At 30.0% G+C, this 24,515-nt stretch overlaps 3 protein-coding genes across 4 annotated transcripts; 1 reads left to right on the top strand and 2 right to left on the bottom strand.

The window, feature by feature from the left end:
* Positions 1-2,409: 2,409 nt before the first annotated feature.
* On the bottom strand, positions 2,410-3,727 carry LOC113861896 (putative uncharacterized protein DDB_G0290521). Its single transcript, XM_027494998.1, has one exon. The coding sequence runs from the start codon at positions 3,648-3,650 to the stop codon at positions 2,592-2,594; it is 1,059 nt and encodes a 352-aa protein (XP_027350799.1). The 5' UTR covers positions 3,651-3,727; the 3' UTR covers positions 2,410-2,591.
* A 4,177-nt stretch (positions 3,728-7,904) lies between these two features.
* On the bottom strand, positions 7,905-10,024 carry LOC113862770. 2 transcript variants are annotated; one of them, XM_027495959.1, is made up of 5 exons: positions 9,681-10,015; positions 9,312-9,572; positions 8,692-8,851; positions 8,311-8,506; positions 8,018-8,226 (listed from the first exon to the last, which is right to left on the bottom strand). In XM_027495959.1, exons 1-4 carry the CDS (start codon positions 9,897-9,899, stop codon positions 8,328-8,330), a joined length of 819 nt encoding a protein of 272 aa, XP_027351760.1. In that variant the 5' UTR covers positions 9,900-10,015; the 3' UTR covers positions 8,018-8,226; positions 8,311-8,327. The 2 variants fall into 2 exon arrangements, with proteins under 2 accessions (XP_027351759.1, XP_027351760.1); XM_027495958.1 differs by having other exon boundaries at positions 7,905-8,506; positions 9,681-10,024.
* A 9,859-nt stretch (positions 10,025-19,883) lies between these two features.
* Positions 19,884-22,243, top strand: LOC113863038 (AAA-ATPase At2g46620-like). Its single transcript, XM_027496418.1, has 2 exons — positions 19,884-21,479; positions 22,196-22,243. Exon 1 carries the CDS (start codon positions 20,041-20,043, stop codon positions 21,460-21,462), a length of 1,422 nt encoding a protein of 473 aa, XP_027352219.1. The 5' UTR covers positions 19,884-20,040; the 3' UTR covers positions 21,463-21,479; positions 22,196-22,243.
* Positions 22,244-24,515: the final 2,272 nt, after the last annotated feature.

The following is a 24,515-nucleotide window of genomic DNA, read 5'->3' as shown; positions in this document are numbered from 1 at the left end:
AAAAAAAAAACTAAATTATATACATTGGATGGGATTAACAATTTCTTCATTGAATTTTTAATCAAAAATAAATCAAATGATGAAATATTAAATAATACTCATTTATTTTATCCAATATAATAATAAATAATAATTAAATTAATCAAAATTTATTAGTTTAAATATATTTTTTATTCTTTTACTTTAGTTTTTTTTAAGTTTTACTCTTTTTAAATAAATATTGTATATTTTTGTATTTTTTTATATTTACTGTTTACTTGATTTCATTAAAAAATTTTACATGTCTAATTTTCATTGAACTGTTGGATTAAAATCATTTTTTTAAAAATATAAGGATAAATATATGTATAAGATATTTATTTAAATAATTAAATATTAGAGATACTATATTTGTAAGTTTGATACTTATTTCATATAAATGACGAATTTTAAGCAATTAGTTCTAATATAATAAATAAAAATATACTCTTTCTAAAATATCTCAATTTACTCTTTCTTTAAAAATAGTATGAATGATTTCTTTTTCCAAATTTAAACTAATTTAAAAAAAATACTTGTTTTTTGTAATTTCTATTTATAATTTTTATATTTTATGATATGTTTTTTAATAGTTTTAAGTTTTTATTCGTGTTTTTCTTTAATTTATATTTTAAAAATAATACCTTATTTAAGTGAAATATATACTAGTACTTAAATAGATAAAATAATTTTTACGTGAACTGAAAGCTTGGAAACTGCTTATTTATTTATTGTCTATTTTGTTGCCTTCTAGCATTTGCTGTTTCTGCCTCTTCACTGTCATGTCCTTTCTCTTCTCTATATCATTAATTGAACAGAACTATTATATCCAAGCCATGCGCTCCACGCGTTGGTCTCTCTCTCTCTCTCTCTCTCTCTCTATATATATATATATATATATATATATATATATATATATAATATACTGGGCAGTTTCTGTATGCATGATATGCACGTGTGGAGGAAAAATGTTCTGTGCATTAGATCTTTTGATATTAAGAGATAATCTTTTCGTCTTGCGCATTTCATCATTATAAAATAATTATCGTTATCACTATAATTATTATTATCTATCATTATGAATATTACTATTATCATTATTATTAATATTATTTATCGATAGTATTATCACCTATACATCAATGATATTATATAATACAAAAAGTGTGGAAGACTTGTCTACGTCAAATGCTATACCACACTAGTTACTGTCGTGCTGTTCTGTTTGCATTATCCCTCAATGTGCATGAAATGCATTTTTATTTTTATAATCGCAAAAGTTATATTTCGATGTTATGATATATATAGAAAAAGATCTGATGTAAATTAAAAAATTTATATTTAATTTATATATAATAAATTATAATTTATTATTTTATTGATCAATAAATATAAATTAAATAAAAAATTTAAATTGAATATAAAAATTTTAAGACTTTAGTAAGAAAAACACAAAACTACTTGATCATAAGCTGAAAAAACTCCTTTCAACTCTGTCATTGTTTATCTTCCAATTCAGATACGATTTTATCCACAATTTTTGCCGAATTCATTTGATTCTTTTTTCTTTTTTGGTCTTGAAATTCATTCGTTCCTTTAAAAATGGAAACAATTTGCATTTTTAAAATTGAGCCTCGAACATTAATAGTTAGGCCACAACTTATTATTGGCCCAAATTAATAATGTTGGGCTTAGGCCGAAACATTATGGCTAAAGCCCTAACAATACGTAGTATAGATCTACTGTAGCCCTCGGGTGACAGCTGAGTCCTGTAGCCAATGATATAGCCCTTGGGCTTTGGCTCCTTGCTGACCTAGTTGAATTCAAACCTTATCTATTTAAAGCAATAAAAAAATCAAACAAAAAAACAATCTATGATACAGTTGACATCTTTGTTGAAAAAATAAAATAAAAAATAAAACTTATTTTCTATTATGTACTTTGTTGTTATATATGTTAATGAGAAGAAAACATGATTCAAAGGGTGGTTATATGAAAAGAAAAAATTAATATCAGGCTATCAGCCTTTAAAACTATTTGGCCTTGAATTAAATCGCTTTAAAATGTTTCAATAATGGGAGATTAAATTTAGAAAAAGAGAATGAAATAACATGCTGAGAATGAAAGTGAAGAATCAATACAAGTAGATGAAGTGAACATAGTAGAGTTTTTACCCAAACAAATGTTTGAAAAGAAGATTACTGGAGATACAAATTTATTACAAGACAGGACGGAACAAAGCATTACCAATGATACACAATCCGCACCCTCTCCTAAATGACTACGGATTCAGAATCTCTTTCATTCAAAAACTAATAAGTGTCCGATAAAGCCATAATTATTACCACATATATATATATATATATATATATATATATATATATTTATTTATTTTGCACCGAAGGCAGTGGAGAATCTTCAACTTGGCTCCACCGAAAAAGTGAAGCACAAGAATTAGAATTCATGCCATGCCTCAAGTTGACCACTCAATCTTTTTTTTTTTTAATTATTTTTGTCGCCATATATACCACAAACACAAAACAGCTAACTCCAATTCACACACTATTTTGGAATCAAGTGTTGTGGCCTTGATCGTGTTCCTTCAAATGGTAACCTTCACCGAATGGTTTCTTTGCAAGAGAGAGGCGCACTCCAGGGTCATGGTGGGAGCAAGAAGTGTTGTACAAGAGGGAGTTGTTTACACATTGCACATTGCTGTTCATGTACGCAGCCATTGGAAACGAAGGCGGTGTTTTACCTTTCTGATTCTTAATATCCTTCTTTTTTACATTCCCTTCCTCCACGTTGGAACTCTCTGATTCACCGCCATCGACATTGGTGTTCGGGTTTCCTTTCTTGTGAAGATGCTTGGGTTCGTGTTTCTTTGGGGATTGGGTTAGTTCCATGTAAGCTCCTCTGTTTTCCCCTGCAATCGTTATAACTCTCATGCCAGATTCCTCAGAATCCGAAACCTTTCTGTGAACACCTTTCTCCTTCCCAATGACGCGTTTTTCATGATGAGCATTATCGTGATTCTTATGCAATTCGCCAGCGCCGTTGTGCCAGGGCTTGGGCATTTCGACGGTCTTCTGAACTAGCACGGTTTTGGGCTCGGCCTGTTCAGGTATATTGGGCTCGGCCTTGAACTGGGAAGGTGGAAGGGTCAGGGGAGAGGGTGGAGGAGCGGTGGGCTTCTTGTTGGGCGAGTGCATTGGGCTTCGATCGGCTTGTTTGATTGTTTTTGGAGAATGGGTGGGACTTGGCGCGTGGGAACTTTTCTCCGGGGAGGAAGCAGTAGCAGTAGTTGGTGGTGGTTTGCGAGTAGGGGAAGATGTAACTGCTGACTTTTGAATTGGAGAAGTTGGTAGTGAAGTGGACACTTTGTGAGGTTGAGATGAAGGTGAAGTTGAAGTGCCATTCTTTTCTTGAGGAGGTTGAGTTGGTCGAGTCTGTGGTGAGGATGGTGCTGAAGCAGTTCTAAATGCGGGTAGGGGCAGAATATGACGTGCTTCTGGAGCTGGGGCTGGGGCAGGGGCAGGAGCAGGAGCAGAGGCCGGGGCGGGGGCGGGGGCGGGGGTAGAGCGAATGGAGGCTAAACGGAACCATGGACGAACTTGGGGTGGGTTAGCCATGGCTCTTGGATTGGGAACTGTTCAAATGGTGAAGACAGGTTGAAAAAAAAAGCGAAGGGGAGGATAATAATGAACGCACAGGTATATGGTTGGCGCTATATATGTTATTTATAGATCATTAGCTCCCATCCAGTCCCGTAAGGTGAAGAAGGCAGAAGAAAATGTGAAAAAATTTCAACTTGTCCCTTGTTCAAACATACAAAAAGGAAATTTTTGATTCTGATTAGACCGTGCGTGCAAGACATGACTGGTTGAAGCAAAGAACATGAAAGATAAAAGAGGGAATGCATCTGATTCGCTAGGAACCTCCAGCTGACACAAGCTCACAAAGTAAGGTTGGTATCCCTTTGGCTCATTTGGACCCTCCCGTCTATGTTATTTCTGTCTCACTTTACAATTCTTTTACTTCTAGTCCGTACCGCTTCTTACAATTCTCAACAAAAGTATGTCTCTAATACTTTATTCAACACACTTCTTATTATATTAAAATTTATTACAAATTTAAAAATAAAAAGTAAAACAAATATTTTTTGTAGTTTTAAATAAAATTTAACTAATAATAAAAGATATCTTACTACAAATGTGTTAAAGAATATCTGCTAGGATTTTCCATGTTATTTTAAACATTTATAATATATCATCACCATCGTCCACTTGTTTTTCTTGTTTCTTTCCATTTTGCTTTCAATCAAATAAAAAAAATTAATCGTTATCTCTTTTTTTTTTCTTTTCAAACCAAACAAAGCAGGAAATTACATTTCATCGTAAATATATTGTTGCGTTTAATATTAGTGATAATGTATAATAAAAACTTAAAATTTTATATTCATTACTTTCATTAAACCACCGAAAAATATATTTTTGGTATTGATAGTTGTAGCACAATAATTATTACAGCTCATAGCTTCCATCTACTATCCGTGTTTGTCTTGCTATTCACTTTGCTTGCCGACGCGGTGAGGGAGCGATGCTCTCTGGCTTCCACTTTTTCTCTACCTCCTTTTTGTTCTTTTCAAGATGCTTCATGGATGGGGGCTTCCTTTAACGTACGTAACAAAGGGACCAACGGTGGAAACTTCAAACTATCCTATTTCAGCGATTGAGAAGAAAAGAACCTATGTATAAACTGGAGCTGGGTCCTTCCTGTTTATTTATACGTGACTATATATGGAGGGTTCGTGGTTCATGGCTTCTTTCTTTAATTACCCTTTGTTGAGAATGTTTCTCAATGCTTCAAAATAACACGTACAATTATTCTTTAATGTTCGATTATTTAAACCATTAAAAATATGACTGCTTAAATTATAAATAACTTTTTATATGTGTTTTATGTAATTCAAAATATAAAAAGACAGTTTTGAATTCTAATTAAAATTAACGCTACACAAAGCATGGCCTATTCATCATTTTCGCCATTGAAAACGTTCAAAGCAAAGGTCGCTATTTCCAATTTAAAGTTTTCAATGATAGAAACGCGAATTTAATTCTTCTAGAGAAGCTTAGCAAATATTATATTCATAAAACACATCAAAGTCGCCGTTGAGTGGTGATGAGCTTTAAAATTTTAAATTGGAACAGAAGAATTTATTCATAAAATTATGCTTTGCATATATACTTATGTGCATTGAGATTTGATACTGTTTTAAAGCACCGGAAATTAATGTTTTTCGTAAATATAGACATTGGCTGCGTTATACTTTAAGAAACCAATAAGAATCGAAATAATTGCACTCCTCTCTTTTTAAGTTGCCTAATAACATTCGACATATAATGTCAACGAAGTTTGCATGCGGTGCAATCAACTCATAAATTAGAGTAAGACTTCTGTTATTTAAACATCTATTTTAAACACTTATAATATAAATTTATATATATGTCAATATATTTATATATATTCTTTTTATGCCACTTAAACCCTAAAAAATGCAAAGACCCATCTAGTGTGTCTCCATAAGGTGTCAAACACTGGGTATCCAAGCAACCCTTTTTTATATTGTAAAAATCCTGCAAAATTGGCCATATAAAAACTCTAATCCCCCTCCATAAAAAGAAAAAGAATGAAATCACAAGCTTGTGTTAAGCAGTTAGTGCCCTAAGTTAAGGTGGGATTTTAGATATTGTCTAGTTGATAGAGCCTTCGATCAATAAATTTGGGTTAAACATAGTTATTAATTGATAGAATGAGTTGAACATAGTTATTTACTTAAGATGAACTTGGGAGTTATGGATTAACGGAATACAAGTTCGATTCACGAAACAATGTTCAGGTGATAATGCCTTCGATCAACAAGCTTGATAGCAGACACCTGACAAACTCATCAGTTAAAAAGTTTTGTAGTTGATAGTCGTCAAATCAATAAATCAATTGAGAAGGTTATAGCTGAGGAGGATATTAGTTTTATTGGTTAGTCGACAATCAGAAAAGATAGCAGTCAAAACCAACATGGTACATTATTCGGGATCTTAGTCCTGTAAGGTAAAGGGGTGCACTATAATAAAGTGGATTTACATTCATCGATTAAAATTTAACGCGTGAAAAAAAAAATTCGATACTTGTATAATAAACTTTAAAGTTAGTTAAAATTTCCACCACTAATAATTTTTTATTAAAAAAATTATTAGATTTTATCATCTAGACTACACAATCATATTTTAAAGAGGCCAAATCTTATCGTTGAATTTTAATATTAACTAAAGTATCTAATAGTCAATGCATGAGAGTTTGGGTGGTGATGATAACATAATGACAAATGTAGACTTACAAATATTAATTGTACAATATTTATAAAATTATTCGAATCTTGAATACATCAATCAAATACTTTTTTTATATTAAGCACTTGTACAACTTTCTCTGTTGCTTTTCTTTAATATTTTTCTGTTTTCACTTATCTTCAATACAATTGATAGGGGTGGGCAAAAAAAATTAAAATTAACCGACCAAAACCGATGAATCCGATAACTAAAAAATAAGTTTAAGATTCATTTGGATCAGTAATGAATTGATTAATTGAAAAAATCAGTTAAAAGCGGATTAATTTAGTTTAGAGTTTACATTTTTAAATTTATTGAAATCCGAATCTAACTGAAGTATTATAAAATACAATTTTTGTATACTTGGACTTCAATAGTAAAGTTGTAAAACAAGTTCTGAGGCTTGAATTTCAATAGTAAAGCTGTAAAACAAAGTCTGCACTGAGCTCCACTATCCTACTAGGCGTGCCAACAACAATGACAGGCTTGTTCTTCTTGAGAGCTTCTTCCTGCTTGGATTGGTTTGCACCTCCCACAAGTTGCTAAACCACTTTTCCGTTATCCATTCCTAGTACCTTCTCAAACTCCCTCACTATCTGCATTCCAAGCTCCCTAGAAGGAGCAATAATCACTGCTTCTATTCCCAACTTTTTCCCACTCTCACCACCATTACCATCGCCTTTGGGAATTTTGTCCTTCAACGGTCCAACTTTCTCTCGATGATATTCATCAATGGTAGAACCTGTTTGAATTCACTCCTTGAACCCGCAGCTAATTCAACCCGTTACTGACTAAACCCGAGAGAAGATTCAAATAGAAGCGGTGATAAATTTTTATCAATTTGATTCCTTCGGTTTTAAATTTTGTAAGTCCCAACCCACCCGAACTTCTTGATGCCCAGCCCTAAATACAAACTTATGGGACACATCTGATATTCACTCTAGCAGGTTCTAGAGTAACTTGGTTAACCCATAACTGAAGAACAAAGCCTCTCCCTTAACAAAATTGTCTAATCATCAAGGAATCATTGTTATATTTGTAATCACATAATTTATTCGACTCTTTACTTAAGGTGATATACAGTATTTAATCACAATCTCAATACTTATTATTTCATTTCATAATAATATAACTTCTCATTTTATTTTTCTAAAATAAATCCCCCGCTTTAAAAAAATTAAAATATATAGTGTATAAAAAGAGACATGTCCTTTTTCTTTCCATTGATTCCTTTTTCCTTTTTTGTCATGGACATAACCGCCAGGTATTTCAGAAGAGGAAGTAAAGCCATAATTCCACCTCCACGTAAAAACAACAACAAACTTAAAAAACTTTCTCTTTTTTTTTTTTTAAAGATGATTTTTCTTTTATCAGATAAATTAGCTGACAAATGTTGATCGTATAATATTTTTCTTTCATCACATGTTAACTTTTCATCCTACCTTTTTGCATTTTCTTTCCCAAAATAAAAAGATAAAATACTACATGACTATGTTTGATAGGTTTTTATCTTTGAATCAAAAGAGATCATAGCATCAAGTTTGCAATCAACGGAAATGATCTAAAGATATAAGAGCTGACTAAAGAAGAAAGATTCCAAGACAGCCAAAGATATGAAAGTTTCTACGGATATATACTATAGTACAAGTGTTCAATGTTTACTAAATACTTCCTAAGGAATAACAAAGGTGCAGGAGTGCAAGCACTCATTCAATTACGTAATAATGTGAATGTAAGAACCTTTTTATATGCTAATTTATACTAAAGAATGGTGCAATTCAATTATCCAATGCTTCGTTGGCAGAGTGTACATGGATACAGCCTAGAGGAAGTGGAAAATGCCAAAATCTGCATTATTCGATGTTGCCAGAAAGCTGAATTGAAAGTAAAATGCCAGAAAACTTACACACGAGAATTTTACATTCACGGCCAGCTTGTGAACTCGAACACCTTGAATACAATTTCAATTCCAGTGGGAATCTGCCACACAAAAAGCAGAACGTTTAATGCATTCAGCGCGATGTGAAGATTTCTGGCTGTTTCACTTCCTTTTTGCATTGATGGTACTAAGGATGCTGCAAGTGCCCACAACACGGTGATAGCTGGAGGACAAAAATACACACGAGTTATCATTTTCTGCACCACAAGTATAATCCACAAAACTATATATATTGCTTGTTCAACCTGCTTCGAAAGCTACAAATATTCCCAAAATTCCTCAAATTGATTTTTTTTAAATATCTACTTTGTTTATTTTTGTTTCATCAAATGCAAATTTAATCTTTACCTGCTCCTGCAAATAAATGTGGACCAGGAAATAACTTTCCGGTCCTAAACCATGTGTTCACTCCTCCACCAACTGACTCAAGCACCCCAAATCCTAAAAGAATGGACCCTGCATTGAAGTGTCTATCCTTATACGAACCTTTGATCAGCTCTTTCCTTTCCTGAATTAATATGAATATCACATAAATTAGGTGTTCGTCAGATTTTGAATTCAGCATTCACGAGTAGCTCCATGTATTTTAATATTTTGTTTGCTACCATTACAATCCAGCATCCATTTATTAATGAAACGACCACAGCTAAGGAAACAAAAAATAAAGGACACAATGTGACACCATCTAAATTGCTCATGTAGTGATATAAATCAGGGTCCGTTTCATAATTGGAAAAATCTATTTCATTACATGTCATCATATCATTCATCACATTCTTTGGAGATTTTTTAAAAGGGCCCTTAATCTCGTTGTAAATGCATACAATTTAGCTTCTGCACATACAAATAAAAACTTTGATTTCAAGTGTGTGATTGAGTGTTGAATAAAGAGAAAACACAGAAAGGCTTATGTAAACACATATATTGTTTCCACACACAGTGAGATAGCAGAAAGGCTTTATACCAACCTCAGTAAGTTGCTGTATTTGAAGTTCAACTGGTGATGGTGGTGCTTCCACCGGTTTCCCATCTGGGGTGACTGCAGTAGGATTGACTTGTTTCTTGAGTTCATTTATCTCATTCTGGATAGTCCTAACTCGTCTCCATTGCCACCCCAAATACCCTGCCCACAAAGTATACAAGAAAAAAGCACCCATCACAATGGGGTGTATGAGAGCAAATGATCTTCCTTCCAATATCCCAAACTCTCCACCAACAGCAAGTGCATCCTGTGCCAATAACATCATCATCATCATCATCATCATGAAAAAATAAAGAGCAACAAGGCCATCAAGAGCATTATGTATGAAAGAATGAGAAGTGGATCCTTTGCTTGCCTTGGTTTCTGATAAGAATGGAAATGTAATTGCTGTGAGGGATAGAAAACAAGGTTTGAGAGCATTGATATTTTGATCCAAGAAGAGGATAGTAGAATCTTTGGAGATGTTTAATTTGGAAGAGATGGAAGGAAGTGGAACAAATTTAGAGGTTGATGAACGTGGCAGTGGCTTGTCGGAAAGAATTGGAAGCTTAAGAAGAGTGAGCGTGGCGGCCATATGAGTAGGATCAGAGGGAGACAACAACACTGAACTAATGCAATAGTGGGTTGAGGTTGGTTGAAGATGGTACCCAGTAAAAGATAAGGAAGTAGCACCCTCAGATGTTACCCTCCGTTCACTGAGCTTTCTGTGCTCTACATATTACGTCACTATATATATTTTTTAGTAATGTTATTTCCATGAATGCCCCCCCTCTTTTTTAAAAAAACTCTTTTATAATTTTTTATTTTGGAATTTTCGTTTTCAGCGTAGCACTTGTCCGTCATTTTTATTTTCATTTTTCTTTCAATCTCACTCTATCATAAAAGATGTTGTGAAAATAACACTATTCTATATTCTTTCCAAATTAAAAAGAAAACGTCTAAGGAACTGTTTTAATTTATTTGAAATTTAGTGGCTCATTATTTTTATTATTCATATTTAATATTTTTTAAAAATTTTAAACTTCATCCAATAAGCAACAAGCATTTGACTGATTTAAGAGAGGTGTGAGGTAACATAAATTTGTCTATATAAATTATGGCATAAAATGTAGGATGAAGTATTTAGTTATCTTTAATATTTTTAAAATAAATTATTAAGAATAATTTTAAGCATTTAGAAGTATAAAGTTTTTTAATTAAAATATTATTGCATTAAATATACAATTTAATAAATAATTTTCAAATAAAAATATTAATTTTAAATGCTTAAAAATTAACATTAATATTTTTCTTTTAACAATTAAGAAAGTGTGAAATTTAAATATATAAAGAATTAGAATTAGAATTAATAAGACTAAAATTACATGTATAGAAACAAAAGTTAAGTAAAAGTATTATATATTTGGGTTCATACTATATATTCTCATTTAATATACAAAGGGTTACATTTATATACATATTTTCAACAGTACCCTTTTATAACTTATTTTTTATCTCCGTCTTTTTATGATATTATATATCTTACCTCACATTTTTCTTGCTTTTTTTTTCCCTCTCTCTCAGTTAAAACGAGGTGTTTAATAGTGTTGCACAGCCCACTAGATTACGTTCAGCAGTTGCACTAGGATATTTATAATACTTATTTTTATCTTACCGTAAGAAATCAACCTTCACAAACCAGAAGATTAAAATTAAAATTAAAATTTTATTTTTATTTAATATGTTTAATTTTAAAATTTTAACAAATGTCATAAAGTACTTGTTTTTTTAACGAGTAATACTTGTTAATATCGGTAAAAAATAACGTTATAAACCTTTATTTTTCTTTTTGGTCAACAAACCCTTGTATCAAGTGGATGGGTTTTTTTTTGGGTCAAGCTTGTATCAAAGTGGATAAACGTCGAGAATGTGTGCTTTTTAAGTCCGCTTTGATCCGAATGAAACGGAACCAAGGAATGGTTTGGTTAAGTGCTGTCAGGCTGTTGGGCTTATTCATCAATTGGGCCATGCTATCTTTTCAACAATTACGAAAGCCACAAAACCCACTTTTTTAAAGACAAAAAAAAAAATTCACTTGTGTGCTATATAATTTTTAATTATTTTCAGTATTACTTTTATCTGCTTATTGATTTTTTGGATTAATTACGAAAAATAAGGGAAACGCAAAAATCAGTAAACGATGAGTTTATGCAAGACCTACAGTAATGCGATGGTTTTGGATAATTAGATAAGTATTTGGTAAGATTATATCGATTGGCCCATGCTATCTTTTCCATGTTTCTCACTTCAAGTCGCGAGCATTAACTTGAAGTGAGCTTTTGCATTGAAAAAGGTAGTCTTGTCCATGCCCTTAAAAAAAGGGTGTAAAAGATTAAAAGTAGAAGGAAACAGTGTAACAAAACGACGAAGAACTGGGCACTAGCTTAACCTGACTTATGAAGATCACATCATGGGATTTTTCATCATGAGATATCAATCCATATGTCAGTTACGTTGGCTGAAAATTTTGTTCGCTGCATATTCATCATTCTTACCAAAAAGAGAGGACCATACATGGTTTTCGAGGCAAGTCCGACAAGCATGGCTGTCACGTGCAGAGAAAAGAGACAGACAACCATTTTCGGGTTAATTTCTTATTTAGGATTAATTTTTAAAAAATTATTCAAACAAAACATTAAAAAAAATTATTCGGTCTAAAATTATTTTTGACACATAATATAAATTGTTTATTATTTTTTAAATGAGTAACATTTTAACAAGTATTGATATTTACTTTAAAATTTTAAATTAATAGTTAGAGTAGAGGATGTCAAGTAAAGCTATTAAGGTTGTGCTGATAAATCCCTTCTTCCTTTTATTTTTTTTTTTCTTTTTCATTATCATAAAAAATATAGAGATCGAATAAGTTCTATATCAAAAATTTTGTAAATGAGTGAGAGAAAAATTTATTTTTTTAACAACCATGAAAATAAAAAAAATTAACAAAAAAAAGAAATATTCATACTAGTTATGTAGATATAACTTAACTTTGACTAATATTCATACTAGTTATGTAGATATTATCGAATATTGCGTCATGTGACATACTCTACTTCTAATTATTTATTTAAATTTTTAAAATAAATATAATCATTTGAAGGATATTTATTTAAAAAATTAATTATGAACACGTTAAAAATACTCTAAATAGAATATATATTTTCAAATATTTTATTTGGGTAATTTTTAAAAATTAACTCTAAATAGAAAATTAATTTACCATTTTGTAAATAATTCTTAAGACTTGTTAGTCCCACACATAATATAAAAAACAAATATAATTTATATGTTTTTTTAACTATTTTTATTTATTAAATTGTTTATTATTTTAAAATATTACTAATTACTATTATTTTAATTTTTATTTAGTAAAGATAGGTTTATTAATTAATTATTATATTATTTCTAATATTTATTTTATATTTTTATTAATTAATTAATAGAATATTTTAAAATTTTAATAGAAATGTTTTAATAAAATAAATTTATTTTACTGTAAAAGTTAATCAAATAAATTTTTATGTGTACAGTTATTAAGTGCATCAAAGTGAGAAAAAATAAATGTTTTATTTATTTATTAAAATATTATAATTTATCTTATAACTTATTATAGCTTATTCTCTAATATAAAATTTACCTTATAAAAATTTGAGTTAACATGATAATAAAATGTATTTAATTGTTATTTTAATATGTTTTGATTATAAAGTGAAATAAATAGTAATAATGTAATATTATCACGTAACATGAGTTTTAAAAGCAAAATAGTACATTATGCGTAACTATTGATTGTTTTAAAATTCTTACATATACGTTAAATTATTTAATTTCTTATTATCATAGTTGATTAAAAACAACAAAAAATTAAATTATTTATTATTCAATCATCAAGTACACAAATTAATTTATATGAGTTAATTTTTAGTTTGATTTGTAATCTAAATTTTAATAATATAACTTATTAAATAATTTTAAAAATTTGTCGCTGGTACGCAAATCAGTTTAGGGAAAAATTAATAAAAGCCCACCACCAATTACATAATTAATAATCAGAGCGATAAGATTTGATTGATTGAATGTACTATGTCTTGGTTAGTTTATATTAATGCTGAAATTATGGTTGCCAAAAAGACATAAAAAATATATTTTAACGTGGGAAGTGCAATTAGTATGATATTGTCAGGTAGTGTCGTGTGATATAATTTACATTGACAAAGTTTTTTTTTTTTTTATATGACACAATAGTTTCTATTATTTGAATAAAATATTTAGTTCAATATAAAGAATATTGCTAAGATAAATAAGTATTTTTACTTCCAAATTTGACCTTTTTAGAGTATTTTTACTGTCAAAAATTATTTTGTTTGAATAATACTAAGTTTGGAATAATACTAAAATGGTCATCAATGTTCCTAAATGAGGTGATAAATTAAAATAAAATGTCCATAGTTTTGATAATTATGATTAGCGTATTTTATTCAATACTTATTTTCCGGATAAACATACCATAAACGATTAAAAACATTAGCTATAAATTGCAATTAATGCATAATATAAAATGTTTGGTTGAGTTGAAACAATTTAAAATATAATTTAATTAAAATATATTTTTTACACTATTATCTAATACAAAGTGACACGTTAGAATTATAAAGATTTAAAATTATTATTTTAAGAAATATAATATATCTAATTAACTGATAACATGATTTTTTCATGGACAATGTATTAAAAGTAAACTCTTTAAAATATATTCCAAATTCATTAGTATAACATATGTAGTGTTTTTTTTAAATCTAGATTCATTATTAAAATTAGCTTAAAGATAGATTAAATTAGTAAAATGAAACAAGTCGTGAACAATTCTATTTTATAACATCGAACTTTCCTACCCCTCCCATTACATTAATGGATATTGTTGATTGCAACATCGGTGGGCTCGCTATTCCCTGGTAAGTGTTACTCTTCATAATAGGAAAAAGAAAACTCTCGAACGGTTTACATTAACACATTTGTCGGATTACTGTTGATTTCATGATTGATTTGCAGAATCATGCATGTCAATTCAAAACAGATCCCATGGACCCGGAAATGTTTTCTTTACGTGTGTTTATAAGCTAGGCTTGAAAAGGGAAGAGATGATAAATATTTTATTTTTAAATTTTAACAAATATATACAATATTTATAAAATTCAATTAATATTTACGATACAATTTGTATTTTTTTTTTCGCTTTTGAAATTGCTTAGGACAAACTCAGAAAAAGCACAAGGGAGCAGCATTTCAAAAGAGCATAGGGCGTGATGCTTTTGGGCAATTTGCACGAATCCAATAAAATAGCAGATAGTTCCAAATTTCCAATCTTAGATATGGAGTTGAAACAACAGGGGCGAGTGCGTTGGTGATGTGTATGCCTTCCTTCGGAGGTTCTTTATTTACTCGGCTCAGTTAATAACGCAGGGATAGAGCGCGAGTCAAAAGAAACGATGAGGCAATTTTTTTAAAACAAAAAGTAAATGAAAAAACCTTAATTAGTGCAATTGATTCGTTAAGGTCTTTGTGTAAGCGGTCATTTGTAAATATAATTTTTTTAATGAAACTTGGTGCTATACTAACTTCAAAATAGAGCAATATTTTTCCTCTTGTTTCATTTTTTAAACCAATAAATAAAATTATTATCCAAAAACTAAAAAACAATTAGCGTGAAAAGGCATGCATTTTATATAAAAAGTGCTTTTAATTTTATTTAAATGGTATTCAGATTATTTTTTTAGATAAAATAATTGGTTCATGCACATGTGAAAGAGAAATATTTAATATAACTTTATTTTATTTTTTTTATAGTAACTGGTATTTTTTTTAAACCTCACGCACATAAATTTTAAATCCATTTAAGTTATATGTGACTTGCATTTTTAAATATTAAATTAATATTTATTTAGTAGTTATTAACACAATCATTAGTATCCTTAAAATTTAAAAAGACTGAATTTCTTAATATAATTAAAGTTCCTCGTGTAATATATAACACTCAAATTAAAGTATTTTAGTGTCAATTTTTTGGCACAATGATTTAAATAATATAAATTTTAAAAATAATTACCAAAATAAAATAAAATAAAAAGTTATTCTCTGTTTGGGACAAATTTTTGCCACGTAAGCACTGGTTTCGATTTAAATTAGACAGAATTAATTTATGAAATTTTTATTTAATGGTTTTGCCCTAAATTTGGGCGAAATGTATAAAATTTGAATCATCCTTTCTCGCTCCCTGAGTCAGGCGAAATAACCTTTTTGCCTAACTCAAGGACGAAATCACATGATTGGCCCACGTGTCGGCGAAGCGACGGACCCTGCGTCTCCTTCTTCCCTTTTCTCCTCCGCGTTTCAGTTACGTAGATCCTCCATTTTTTCCGTTCAGCGAGTTGAGAGGGTCCTTTATTATCATTTGAACGTGATTGGTGAGTGAGATTAATAATTCAGTGCAGAATTGTGTCCAGATCTGCTTGGTTTGCAGCGATTGAAGGTGTTTTTGACTGAAAGATTAAGGAGGTTGAGAGTAATACATAGTTTACCGTTAACGGAGAAGAAAGCTAGCCGAAGGTCACCGAAAAAACGCCGCTGCCGTCCAGACAACTTGCTGGTGTCAGTGGGAGTCCTCTGTCGCCGAAAATCGCCACCTTCGACGCTGAAAATCACCACATCAGATCCAGAAATCTACCAGGTTTTTTCATTTTTAATATAATTTATTTTTTTATTTTTTTATAAATAAAAATACTTGTAATGTAATAAAAAAATTTATTGTGACCAAAATTTTTATAGTAAAAATAATATTAAAAATAAAAATTTTATAACTAAATTTATTAAATTTTTAGCTTGTAAAAAAAATAACAGAAATATTGTAATTAAAAATGTAATTGAAATAATTTTTTTAATTTTATAAATATTAAATAATAACTATAATTTTGTAAAATTAAATATTTGTAGTAATATTTAGTATAAAAATTAAAGTTGTATGTAGAATTATTATAGTAATTTGATGTATAAATTTAAAAACAACTAAAACTTAATTTAAAAAAATTAAATACAGTAATAAATAGTTGAATAAAATTTAGAATAGGAAAATAAAAAATAATTGTAAATGATAATTAGAAAAATAGTGTATGAAACTTATAACATAAATTTTGATTTTGATTTATATTACTATAAAATTAAAGTAGACAATAATTTATATTAAGATTATAGTAGTAAATATTTGACTATATAAATAATTGCAACCCAAAAATATAATTAATATTGGTTAATAATGATGAAATAACAAATTTAGTTATGTAATTTAAATTATTAGAGTGATATTAAATAGTTTTGAATAAAAAGTTTTATTTATATAATTTAATCTATGCTAAAATAATAAAATTAGTTACTAATAATATGAGATTAAATTATTATTACAGTGTTATTTATGAAATGAGATTAAATTATTTTAAATAAATAATATAATTGTTAATGAAATAAAAAAATAGTTATCTAAAATAAATATTTAGAGCGCTATAAAGTAGTTGAGATAAATTATTTATAATTATATAATTTAATTTAGAAAGAAAAAAAAACAAACAACTTGTTAATTAGTGTTATTATTGTATGATGAATTTTAATGATTAAATTTTTTAATTAATATAGTCATTTATTTTGATGTACTAAGTTAAAAAATTTGTTAAATATAGGAGAAATAATCATTAAATATATATACATATTTTTAAACAAATTACCAATTTATTTAGTCAAATTTTAAAAATTGGTTATGAAACACTGTATTTAATTTTATTTGTATTCCACTAAAAAAATGTTATAAATAGATTTTGTATTTGAATAATGTGATCAATTAAGAAAATATTGTGGTATTATAGTGATGGTTGTTATGAAATTTGTTTGTATAATTTATATTCAAATTTAAATTGTTGACCATATTAATTTTTATAGATAATTAATATTTTGTATATTTGAGTTGATAATATATTATTTGTAAGTCTTAAATAAAAATGGTTGAGTTTCATTTACATGTGTCCTCTTCTTGAGTGTTTTATCTCTATTTTAGATGAAATAATTAATTTTAAAAAAAATTAATTTTGTCTGGTTTAAATATAAAATTACTACTTACGTGGCAAAAATTTGTCCCAAACAGGAAATAAATTTTTATTTTATTTTATTTTAGTAAATATTTTTTAAATTAATATTATTTAAATCATTTATCCCAATTTTTTATATTCTCATTAGTAAATTAAGTCGATGAATACAATGGGAAGGTTATTTCCAATTAAAGTCTTACGTTTTTAATAATTAAGACTTAATTAACAGATACAATATATAAAAAATAGTAAAATGTAAAAAATAACCTATCCTATTAATTATACAAATTTTAACAATAAAATAATTTAATAAAATTATCATGTTCTATTCTCTTACTTTATCTATCAAATAAATTATTAAACTTAAAAAAAAATATTTATTCAAGCATAATATCAGTGAAACGAATATATACTTAACTTTTAAGATTAGAAAAATATATATGCATAATATTATTAAATAATTTTACTTTTAATAATGTTAATGCCTTTAAAACATAATTTTTTGAATGCATAATCAATGACACGTGATAATAAATTAATAATTAATAAATTTTTATAAAAAAATTACAACACTTAATTTTTATACCGTATTGAATTAAATAATATTATATACTTTTCAAGAATAATTTTGAATGTGTATATATATATATATATATAAACTTTTATTATGTGTAGTTAAGCATAAATTTGAAAAATTATTTAACAAATGTTATCAAGTTTTGAAAATGACCAATTAAAGAAACAAAACATAGATACATTTTTAAAATAAAAAAGCAAAAGCAGAGAGAGAAGATAATTAAAAGGAGAAACGAAGTAGATTAATAAGGCAACCACCGACCTCGCAATTAATATGGAATTTGGAGACATTGCGAGAAAGAAAAGGCAAACTAAAACGTCGTCGTTACAAGGACAAAAGGAGAACAAGGACATGGAAAGTTCATGATCTGAGCACACAAGCGAACAATGGAGCTACTTTAAGAAAATTTCAATGAAGTGTGGGTTTCTTGTTAAGCTTTGGGAATTCAAAGGACTCAAAATAATATTCAAATCGAACTCAGCTTGTGATGAAAAGTCCAAGCATGACACGAACACTAAAAAGAAGGAACCATTTGGGTTTTCCATTGTGCGTGGCAGATAATTGGTTAGCAGGCATGCACGCAACTTTTCTCATAACTTACAAGTAGTTGATTAGGGTAAGTTAAGTTGCCTGATTAAGATTAGAGCTAAGCCCCAAAAAATAACATATAATTTTACTCAAAAATAATAATAACAATGAAAAGCGTGTTCAGACATTGAGCACGTGACAGGTTGAAATAATAGTAGAAAGCATATAATTTAATTTCTCTAAGATGAGAAGACAAAAGTGTTTATATATTTAATTAATTTGACTTAACAATTAAAGATCGAATATAAAAAAGTTAAGAAAACTTACCTAACCTAAGACATTATTTTTTAATTAGACTAAACATATTTTTTTTCAATCAAATTCCATCCGCGAATCACCTTGTAAGAAAATTTGTAAATTATAAATGTGAGAATCTATTTACTCTTAATTTAAATTCAAATATTTTATAAATATAACAACTAACTTCAAATCAATAATTTTTTATATTATTAATAAAAATTTTTTTAATGATTTATTATTAAATTATGATTATACATTATCATGGTTATTTATGTTAAATTTAATAAAAATATAATAACAAGAAAACAATTAACTATATTTTAATTCATAAAATTCATATGATTTAAATACGTATTAAAATCTCACAGATAAGGGTTTTTTTTCCTTGTTTTTTTATTTTTTCATAAATTTTAAATATTTGTAAAATAATTTATTATTTCTTATTAATGTAACATAAACATAAAATAAAGGATAAATATCAAGTTATTTTAAGAATCACTCTTATAAATGTTATTCTATTTAATATTTTTTTATAAACATTAAATTTTGTCAATTAAATAATGCGATATTAACATATTAAATTGTGTATATTAAATTTTAGATAAATTGAATATTTATAAATATATAATTTTAAATTTATTATTTTCGTAAGCTAGAAATAAGAGAAAAAGAAAGGAGAGGAAGGAGTAGATATCGAATTTGAAGGCAAGGATTATTAGATAATGGCTAGCTGGAGTGGATTAATTTATTTATTTGAAAGATGAAAATTATGAATCAGATTAGAGCAATAGAGCCGATTCTGTTAAACAAGATAAATTCTTCACTCCACAACCTCATCCCAAAAGAAAAAGGCTTATCTAGTAAGGAGCAAGAAGCGGTAACCAAATTTGTTAGGTAGCTGCAAGAATTGAGACGAGAATGAATTGAGGCTGGAGAGAGTAGTCGTAAGGAATAAAAGGAGGGTTCGGTTCCCCCCTACACCTTAACCTACCCTCTCATTCTCAACAGCAACCATCACCATCAATCGATTCGATTCTGAACACTTGGCACTCAATTTCAGAACAACCCCTTTCCCCTTCCCATTACCATTCCCACAATCCAAACATGGTTTTCTGAGATTATCCTCTCCGATCACCATCTCCATCATGATACTTTCCAACCCCATATTCCTCACAACCCTCGCCGCCGTTTTCCTTTTATTCATGGTTAGGGCCATGCTCCTCCAAACGGGGCGCGCAAAGAGATTATGGAGAACCATCGAAGATTGGTTCCACGTGTACCAATTCCTCAAAGTCCCAGAACGCAACGAAGTCCCGCAGGCGCACCTCAACCCACTCTACAGTAAGCTCTCCCTTTACTTGCATTCCTTGCCTTCCATCGAAGACTCAGACTTCATCAACCTCTTCACTGGCAAAAAGCAAAACGACATCGTCCTCTCCCTCGCCCCCAACCAAATCATCCAGGACCATTTTCTCGGAGCCACTGTCTTCTGGTTCAACCAAACCGGAACCGAAACCGAAACCAGAACCTTCGTTCTAAAGATCAGAAAGGTGGATAGGCGCCGAATCCTGCGTCCATATCTGCAGCACATTCACGCCGTTGCTGACGAAATCGAGCTGCAAAGGAAGCGCGATTTGCGCCTCTTCATTAACGCCGATTCCTTTGGACGCTGGAGATCCGTTCCCTTCACGCACCCCTCCACGTTCGACACCATCGCCATGGAATCGGATCTCAAGAACAGAGTCAAATCCGATCTCGAATCGTTCCTAAGAGCCAGACAATACTACCACCGACTTGGCCGGGTCTGGAAACGGAGCTTCCTCCTCTACGGGGCCTCCGGCACCGGAAAATCGAGCTTCGTCGCCGCCATGGCTAATTTCCTCTGCTACGACGTGTACGACATCAACCTCTCCAAGGTCCCTAGCGATTCCGATCTCAAATTCCTCCTCCTCCAAACGACGCCGAAATCGGTTGTGGTCGTCGAGGACTTGGACCGGTTCCTGGCGGAGAAATCGACGAGAGTGAGCTCGTCGGGGATACTTAACTTCATGGACGGCCTTCTCAGTTCGTGTTGCGGCGAAGAGAGGGTGATGGTGTTCACGATGAACACGAAGGAGCACGTGGACCCGAACCTGCTTCGCCCAGGTCGGGTCGATGTCCATATCCATTTTCCGCTTTGTGATTTTTCTGCGTTCAAGACGCTGGCGAGTAGCTACCTTGGGGTTACGGAGCACAAGTTATTCCCTCAGGTTCAGGAGATTTTCCAAAGCGGGGCGAGTTTGAGCCCGGCTGAAATCGGTGAGTTGATGATCGCGAACCGGAACTCCCCGAGTCGGGCCATCAAATCGGTCATCACTGCCTTGCAAACGGACGGTGATGGCAGAGGGTGCGGGTTGGTCGGACGGCAGACAGATGATGATGACGTGGACGAACCTAATGCGGTGGTGTGCGGGGAGGGTCTCCATACGGTTAAGGATTTGCGGAAATTGTACGGTTTTTTCAGATTGCGGGTTGGCAAAAAATCTTTGCCGTCGAATACTTCCTTGCCCGCAAGCCCATTGCGATAAGTGAGTTGAAAAACAAGGTGCAATGTTCTCTCCATTTGAGGGCAAACCTTTTTTTGTTCATGGCCAAATTACTCCTAAAATTATTCATTAGATGTAACATTGGGACTCGTTGTCCTTTTAGGAGTGATTTGCATGCGAATGTAAATAATTAGAAATAGATTGATAAATTGCATATATGAAAAGAATTCGCATAGGCAAAAGAAATTATCCTGTAGAGTTGTTTCCTCCTTTTGGTGAATTGTGAATCCACTTTCATGTATAGATTTTTTTTTTACAAAAAAAAAAAAAATCCTTCATGCACAGTTGAAATGTCTCTCCCTCCCCCCTTCGTGCTGTTCTTGATATTTGTTTCTCCTTATAAGAACGATGTGTATATATTAGAAGTTACCATTTAGTTTTACCAAATTAGAAAATTTCTTGATCTTATTATTTGGGTTAGATCGATTACTTTAAAGCGTGTTTGGTTCACTTAAAAAATTAGAAATAATTACATTTTTTACTTACTTTACGAGAAAGCTGTGGGAAAAATTTTATTTCTAAAATAATTGATTTCTAAACAAAGCGCTTATTTTGAAAGCATAGAACTCACTTACATATATGACCGTGATGAACAGGTCATTAAACTTTTGATTACTATTTTCATAATACCCCATGGCGATTTTGATTTCAGTTTTTTGTTGTTGTTGTTGTTGTTGTAAACTATCTGACAACAGTTTTGTAATCTTTGATATAGCAAGGTGCGTAAATTGAGGGTGGGGAAGTCATCAGCAGTGAATTCACAGTGAAAATCATTTTATAAAGTAAATGGCTTTCATATATATTACATATCATGGAATTAAAATGAAGTTTACGGAAGTGGGAAAATAAATTATAAAGAAAATATACTTTTAGTCCGCCATGTTTTTAAATAGATCCAGGTGTGATTGCGGACCAAATTATTGGTCACACTCTGTTTAGTTTTCTGTCACAGAATGTGATCGAACTCCTCCAATCTTATTTTCTCCCAACTTAGTGATATGTACTCATTTGGCCTTTCTTCTGTCAAGTCCACCTCTGTTGTCTTTAGGCTCAAAACGGCCAACTAAGACCAGGAAATATCATTTACATTACTAAATTAGGCTCTTACTTTTCCACAAGGGCATCTTACATGGTCAATTATCTGATAAGAACCATCAGAAAATTTCAGTAATTGTTCTTTCCGGCGCCTGTTAGACACTTAAATGGTGTTAAACTATATCATGATTCATGGCATGCAGTCAGATTTTGAAGGGTCATCATATATTTTGATTCTTTGCTCCATCATCCCTTTTCCATATTCTAAGCATTGGTCCGCTACCAAGCATCTTAGGTGATGACAGCAACTCAATTACTGGCCAAATGTATAACTTCGACTCTTTTTTATTGAATTGATTTGGTCATGTCTTTTTTTATTCCCCCCGCCAAAACTTATATGATTATAGTTTTGGAATAGAATATATGTATGCATGACGAGAGATGTGTATGTGTGACCGTTCGTATAAGAATATATTTTACCAATAATAATTTTAGTGTATATTATTCTTAATTTAGATCATTATTATTTTTTATTCTAATAAGATTACTTCTTGTAAAAGATGCTTGCAGTCTAAAATTTATTATTATATTTTAGCGTAAATTAACAAGAGGAGTGACTATAATTTAACCCTTGCTCTGACAAAATTTTTAAATAAGCTGAATTTTTCATCATGAGTATTATGAAAGTATTTGGTAATATAATACTGTAATTTATTTAAAATTTTATATATTTTTAAAAAATCATAAAATCTATTTCATAAATAAAAAATTATAACTTCTGAAAGTGAGTTTATAGTTTTTAAAAGATAGTTTATAATTTAAATGTACACAAAAGGTTGTTATTTTTTCAGCTACTTAATACATTTCAGTTAATTTTATAATTAATTTTTAAAAAAATATTAATTTGATAAGCTAATCATGAACTATAAACTATAAATTTTAAGCTAATTTATGAATTATATAAACTTCTAATAAGTTTTACAAAAGAAAACATTTGTTAAAATTTGTGGGGGATTAAATAAACAATGAACACGAGGAGGGGACAATGGCTCATCTACTGTAGAGAAAAAGGGAAAGAAGAAGTGTAGTCATAATTGACTCCTCAGTGCCTCTAGACTCCGGGCATGGGCCATTAGTGATTTCCTACTAAAGGTGACCATACCTACAATCTAATGCAAATGGCAGAAGGTAAGAGAAGAGCCTAGCTTCCTTGAGCTCTTTAACTTTGATCATGGCATGCCCAACCATTTTCCTCTCTCTGCAGTGATTAAGCCTCCGTATCTATATCAATTTCCAAAAGCAATAATGGATTGGAAGCAATGTTCAGCATCATGCCAGCTAGGGTGGTTGTTGTAAAGTAAAATATCAGTGCTTCTCATGGATTCATGAAGTAAAAGGGACACCAACCGAAACCACCCATACCTCTGCCCGGCAATAAAAGACAGGGCAATCCACCATCATACCTCACTTACACAGGACTTGATGAGTAGCATTCTGAGCTGCATTTGTTCTAGCAGAATATTATGATCCCTTTTTCTTACTTTTAACTGTCACGAGTGATTTTAAGCATTTAGAAGTAGTAATTTTTATTGTGAATGAATACATTTATTACATTAAATATATATTTTAAATAAATTATATTATTTTTTAATTTTTTAAAAATAATTCTAAGAGTAAATTAATATTTTTATACCTTTATTTATTGCAAAGTTTGTATAAATAAACCGCTCATTTTTTATTTGATATCAATTTGATCATTTAATTCTATAAATATATTTAAAATAAAATATATAAATTTATTTCTTTCAGTTGTCTTGAATATATATATATATATATATATATAATATAATATAATATAATATAAAAGACACTTTTTATTAGTTTTAACAAAAAAAGTTATAAACGGGACAAAAATAGTTTAACAAAATACATTAATTTATAGGATGAGGGAAATATACACTACTCGTCAACGATTTTTTTTTAAAAAAAAAACCAATTTT

This window comes from Abrus precatorius, unplaced genomic scaffold (genome assembly GCF_003935025.1).
Source record: "Abrus precatorius isolate BTA unplaced genomic scaffold, Abrus_2018 Scaffold3, whole genome shotgun sequence".
NCBI lineage: Eukaryota > Viridiplantae > Streptophyta > Magnoliopsida > Fabales > Fabaceae > Abrus > Abrus precatorius.
This window is presented reverse-complemented; position numbering and strand designations above follow the sequence as displayed.

Coding starts and splice junctions, on each gene's coding strand:
- LOC113861896 (XM_027494998.1), bottom strand. CDS start 3,650: ATGGCTAACCCACCCCAAGTTCGTCCATGGTTCCGTTTAGCCTCCATT.
- LOC113863038 (XM_027496418.1), top strand. CDS start 20,041: ATGATACTTTCCAACCCCATATTCCTCACAACCCTCGCCGCCGTTTTC.
- LOC113862770 (XM_027495958.1), bottom strand. CDS start 9,899: ATGGCCGCCACGCTCACTCTTCTTAAGCTTCCAATTCTTTCCGACAAG. Junction 9,573..9,680: donor CATTCTTATCAGAAACCAAG/GCAAGCAAAGGA, acceptor TTATTGGCACAG/GATGCACTTGCTGTTGGTGG. Junction 8,507..8,691: donor ACATTTATTTGCAGGAGCAG/GTAAAGATTAAA, acceptor TTTGTCCTCCAG/CTATCACCGTGTTGTGGGCA.